At 37.1% G+C, this 4,028-nt stretch overlaps 1 protein-coding gene across 1 annotated transcript; it reads left to right on the forward strand.

Moving 5' to 3' along the window:
• The first annotated feature begins 3,221 nt into the window (after window positions 1-3,221).
• On the forward strand, window positions 3,222-3,671 carry LOC145112181 (thaumatin-like protein 1). The gene has a single exon (XM_079048383.1). It carries the CDS (start codon window positions 3,222-3,224, stop codon window positions 3,669-3,671), a length of 450 nt encoding a protein of 149 aa, XP_078904509.1.
• The last annotated feature ends 357 nt before the right edge of the window (window positions 3,672-4,028 follow it).

Here is a 4,028-nt window from a genome sequence, read left to right on the forward strand (position 1 = left end):
TACCATGTTTTGGTAATTAGATTTGAAAGTAGTATTGTTTGGTAAATAAAATTTGGAATACAGTTAAAAACTCTTGCCATAATACGGTGGTCCCAACTTTAATTTTAGATAGAAAAGTCATTATATATATATATATATATATATATATATATATATATATATATATATATATATATATATATATATATATATATATATATATATATCCCAACTTTAATTTTAGATAGACAAGTCATTATATATATATATATATATATATATATATATATATATATATATATATATATATATATATATATATATGGTCCCTACACATTGTACACAATCTTCCAAGCATTTTTGACAAATGACAATTTCGTAAACATAGAAAGGGATAAATATGTTCCTATATTTTTGGATGTAAGGAATCTTAAAGATCATGTATTTATTTGTTGTCATCTTTATTTGAAATTTTATAATCAATTCATAAAATAACTAAATAAACGTTATTATTATTTGTTATTTCTATTTCTTAGTATTAGTTTTTATTTGTTAGTTTTAATTGTTAAATGATTATGGTAGTTTTGTTATAGAATTTAATTGGAAATGCGAATCGGATATTTGTTAGAGTTTATCTGATTTAATTTTCAAATAGTTGGGATTTTTGTTACATATACATACATACATATATACACATCTAATTCTTTCATCTTTATTTTTTTTCCACTAATATATACTAGATCTCACATTGAAAGTGTAATCAATGGGTTCTTGGTGGATGAATGGGTTCTTTGTGGAACTTCAAATGCTCTAACATTGTTCTCTACTTCTTTTATAAAGGTTAGTCTACTTATACTCATATTGGCAACACACTATAATTTCCATAATCTGATAAGCTCTAAGATATCTTCGTAACAATGAATCTATAATCGAGGAAAGACCAACTTTCAAATGTTAACTGAGATAAAAGGTTCCCAATTAAACGTCTCAGAGGATCGATATCTCTAATGGAGTCTGCGACCACAAAATTCTTAATTAGCTATAAAAGCATAAATACCCAACAGATAGGGCCTACATAGGACTGCCAACTCACTATACCAAGCAAAAATTGTTGTTCCCATGTAAAACTCAAAAATAAAAAACAGGAAGATGTGCACGATTAGGCATTTGCTTTCCCATGATCCTCAGAAGTACCTGAAACAATAAACTAAAACAGTAACCAAAAGCTTAGTGAGTTCCCACAAAGTACCAACACACTACAAAACAAACAAAGCATGCAAATATGTGCCTTCAGCATGACTGGATCGCCTCGCATGGCCTACAATCTATCTAGATCGCTCTACGAGCCTTCGACATGAATGGACCGCCTCGCAGGGGCTACAACATATCTGGACTGCTCTACTGGCTACCGGCCTGACTGGAGTGCCTCGTAGGGCCTACAGCCAATCTGGTCGTCCCCGAGTGTCTTGGCCTTCAGCACAAAGCATGACCGCCTCAACCCAAACACAATATGTCAATATATGTAACAGACAAACATAAACACAGAATCAGCAATTACAGATAATCATACAAATCTACTAATTAGTCATATACCAGCATAACACTATCCTATAACCAGGATACATTATCTAGTGGGTCGACATTGGTGCCTTCGACCCACTGGTACAGTGAGGAAAACTCACATCTCAGTCTGATCGCAAGCTGAACAAATCTCCTTTCCGAAAACCAGCTCTACCCGACACCTATTATCCAAAATATTACCTAACTAAAATTAATATCAATTTCCTAAAATACCCTTGGTCAAAATCGGTCAAAATCAACGACCAGCCGAGTCGACCAAGGCCTTTGTACGCGGGGAGTACTAGGATGCACGCGGGGCGTACACCAATGTCTGAGGAGTTCGGGGCTTAGGCTGCATATGCGCAACGCAGGTGGACCTTCACTTAACGAATTAAGTGGTTAACACATAATCTAATACGACCAAAATGCAGATCCAAGTCCTAAATATCATCCATGACCATAAAGTTTCCAACTTTATGGTCTTGCATTGCCAATAAGTGGTAAATGCTAAAAACCCCATCCTCTTAACCCATTAAGACAATCAACCACATGCATGGACAAGGATTAAGAGACAAAACCATATTTTTTTGCTTGTAAACCCCTCAAAACATCTGAAAGGACAGCTAGAATGGACTAGAGCATGCCATACTCCAAAAAGTCAAGTCTTGGGACCAAAATGCTCATGAATCAAGGACTTAGCTAGATCTAAGGACTTACAAGCCAAGTTAGAACCTTATACCTCTTGGAGGTTGTTAGAGAGGTGAAGATCCTAGATCCAAATCTCCTTCAAGCTTCCAAGGTGGTTTTAGTTCCGTCTTTCACCTTCAAGACCACCAAAAACACACACAAGGGTCAAGAATGTTCAAGCAAATGGCTAGGGTTTGCTAAAATCGAATAGAGGAGTTGGAGGCTGATGAGAGATGAGGTTGGAGGCCATAAAGATGGTTAAATAGGGTCCAAACCCTAAATTTTAGGATTTTGAGAACCTCGCACATACGCCCTACATACGCAATGTACGCCAACGTACTGGACCCGCGCATGTACGCCCAGCGTACACAACACACACTAACAACTAAACCTCAGCCTGAAATTACAAAAATGCCACTACGGGCCATTTTGCAAGTTTTCTCATACACAAGGGCTAAATACCATAAGTCTTCATTCTTGATGGTTAAATTTGGAAATATCTCATTGACGGGATGATACATCCCAACTACTACTGACTTAAATTTAATGGAAATTACTATTAGAATGATAAAAACAAATCTATTCTTTACACAAAAGCAGCCCCTTAAATGTTGTTCCTGCATCCATTTATTTTGGATTTGCACCCCCCCCCCCCCCCCCCCCCCCCCACCGAGACACACAATTAATTAGGCGACTGGTCCAGTCTTCGGCTTTATGACACTCTTCTGATAGACCATAAAGGCTTAAGGCATATCATAATAATAGAAATTTTCCGTATTTCATTATGTCATTGTCATTATAAACATGCATTTGTCTAATTCCGGAATTGTAACATTCAAACACACACACACATGTCTTGATAATGAAAGTATCACATATTCATAAATAAAAAAACATAATTACCCACATGCACGTATGCATACGTACACAAAAACAAAATTCTGTAACTTTACAGATTTTTCATTGTCTTACCTAATAGGATATTGTATTGAATTATGGGAGGGTCGTCACAAAATATTAAAATAGTAAATGACTGCCTGTTCATGATTTTGCCTTTATATTTTGATAAGCAAAATTTGACTGTTACTGATTTCGAGCTACCAAAGGACACTTCACACTCAGTTAAGGCTCAGATTAGTAGTTCTTATTTGGTGGCTCGGACCAACTTCCAATCCGTTGGAACATTCAACAATGGAAGTAATGTCCTCACGGTGGTGGTTTTCAAGTTTCGGGCCAATAGCTCACCTGATGAATATTATGCACATAAAATACATGGCTTTAACTTGGCAACATCGAAGGAAGCGATTGTTGGGTCAAGTTCACATACATATGGTAGTGCCAAGGCGGGTTGCAATGGAGATGTGAACAACTGGTGTCCAGAGGAACTCAGAGTGAGGGGAAGAAGAGGGTGTCACAGCGTATGCCAGATCTTTAAGTCGCGATAATATTGTCAAGTTCACATACATATGGTAGTGCCAAGTTCAACATCGAAGGAAGCGATTGTTGGGTCAAGTTCACATACATATGGTAGTGCCAAGGCGGGTTGCAATGGAGATGTGAACAACTGGTGTCCAGAGGAACTCAGAGTGAGGGGAAGAAGAGGGTGTCACAGCGTATGCCAGATCTTTAAGTCGCGATAATATTGTCACGGTCGTGGGTTCAACACGCCTTCAAAATGCAAACCTACAAATTACACAAGTGCATTTGAGGAGGCATGCCCGAGATCTCACATCCTACCCTATAGTGAAGATATAAAGACCAAGACTTTTACATGTAAAGGTGCGGATTACACCGTTAGGTTT

The sequence above is a fragment of the Lactuca virosa genome, chromosome 5 (assembly GCF_052849685.1).
Source record: "Lactuca virosa cultivar CGN04683 chromosome 5, Lactuca_virosa_CGN04683_v6, whole genome shotgun sequence".
Classification (NCBI taxonomy): Eukaryota; Viridiplantae; Streptophyta; class Magnoliopsida; order Asterales; family Asteraceae; genus Lactuca; species Lactuca virosa.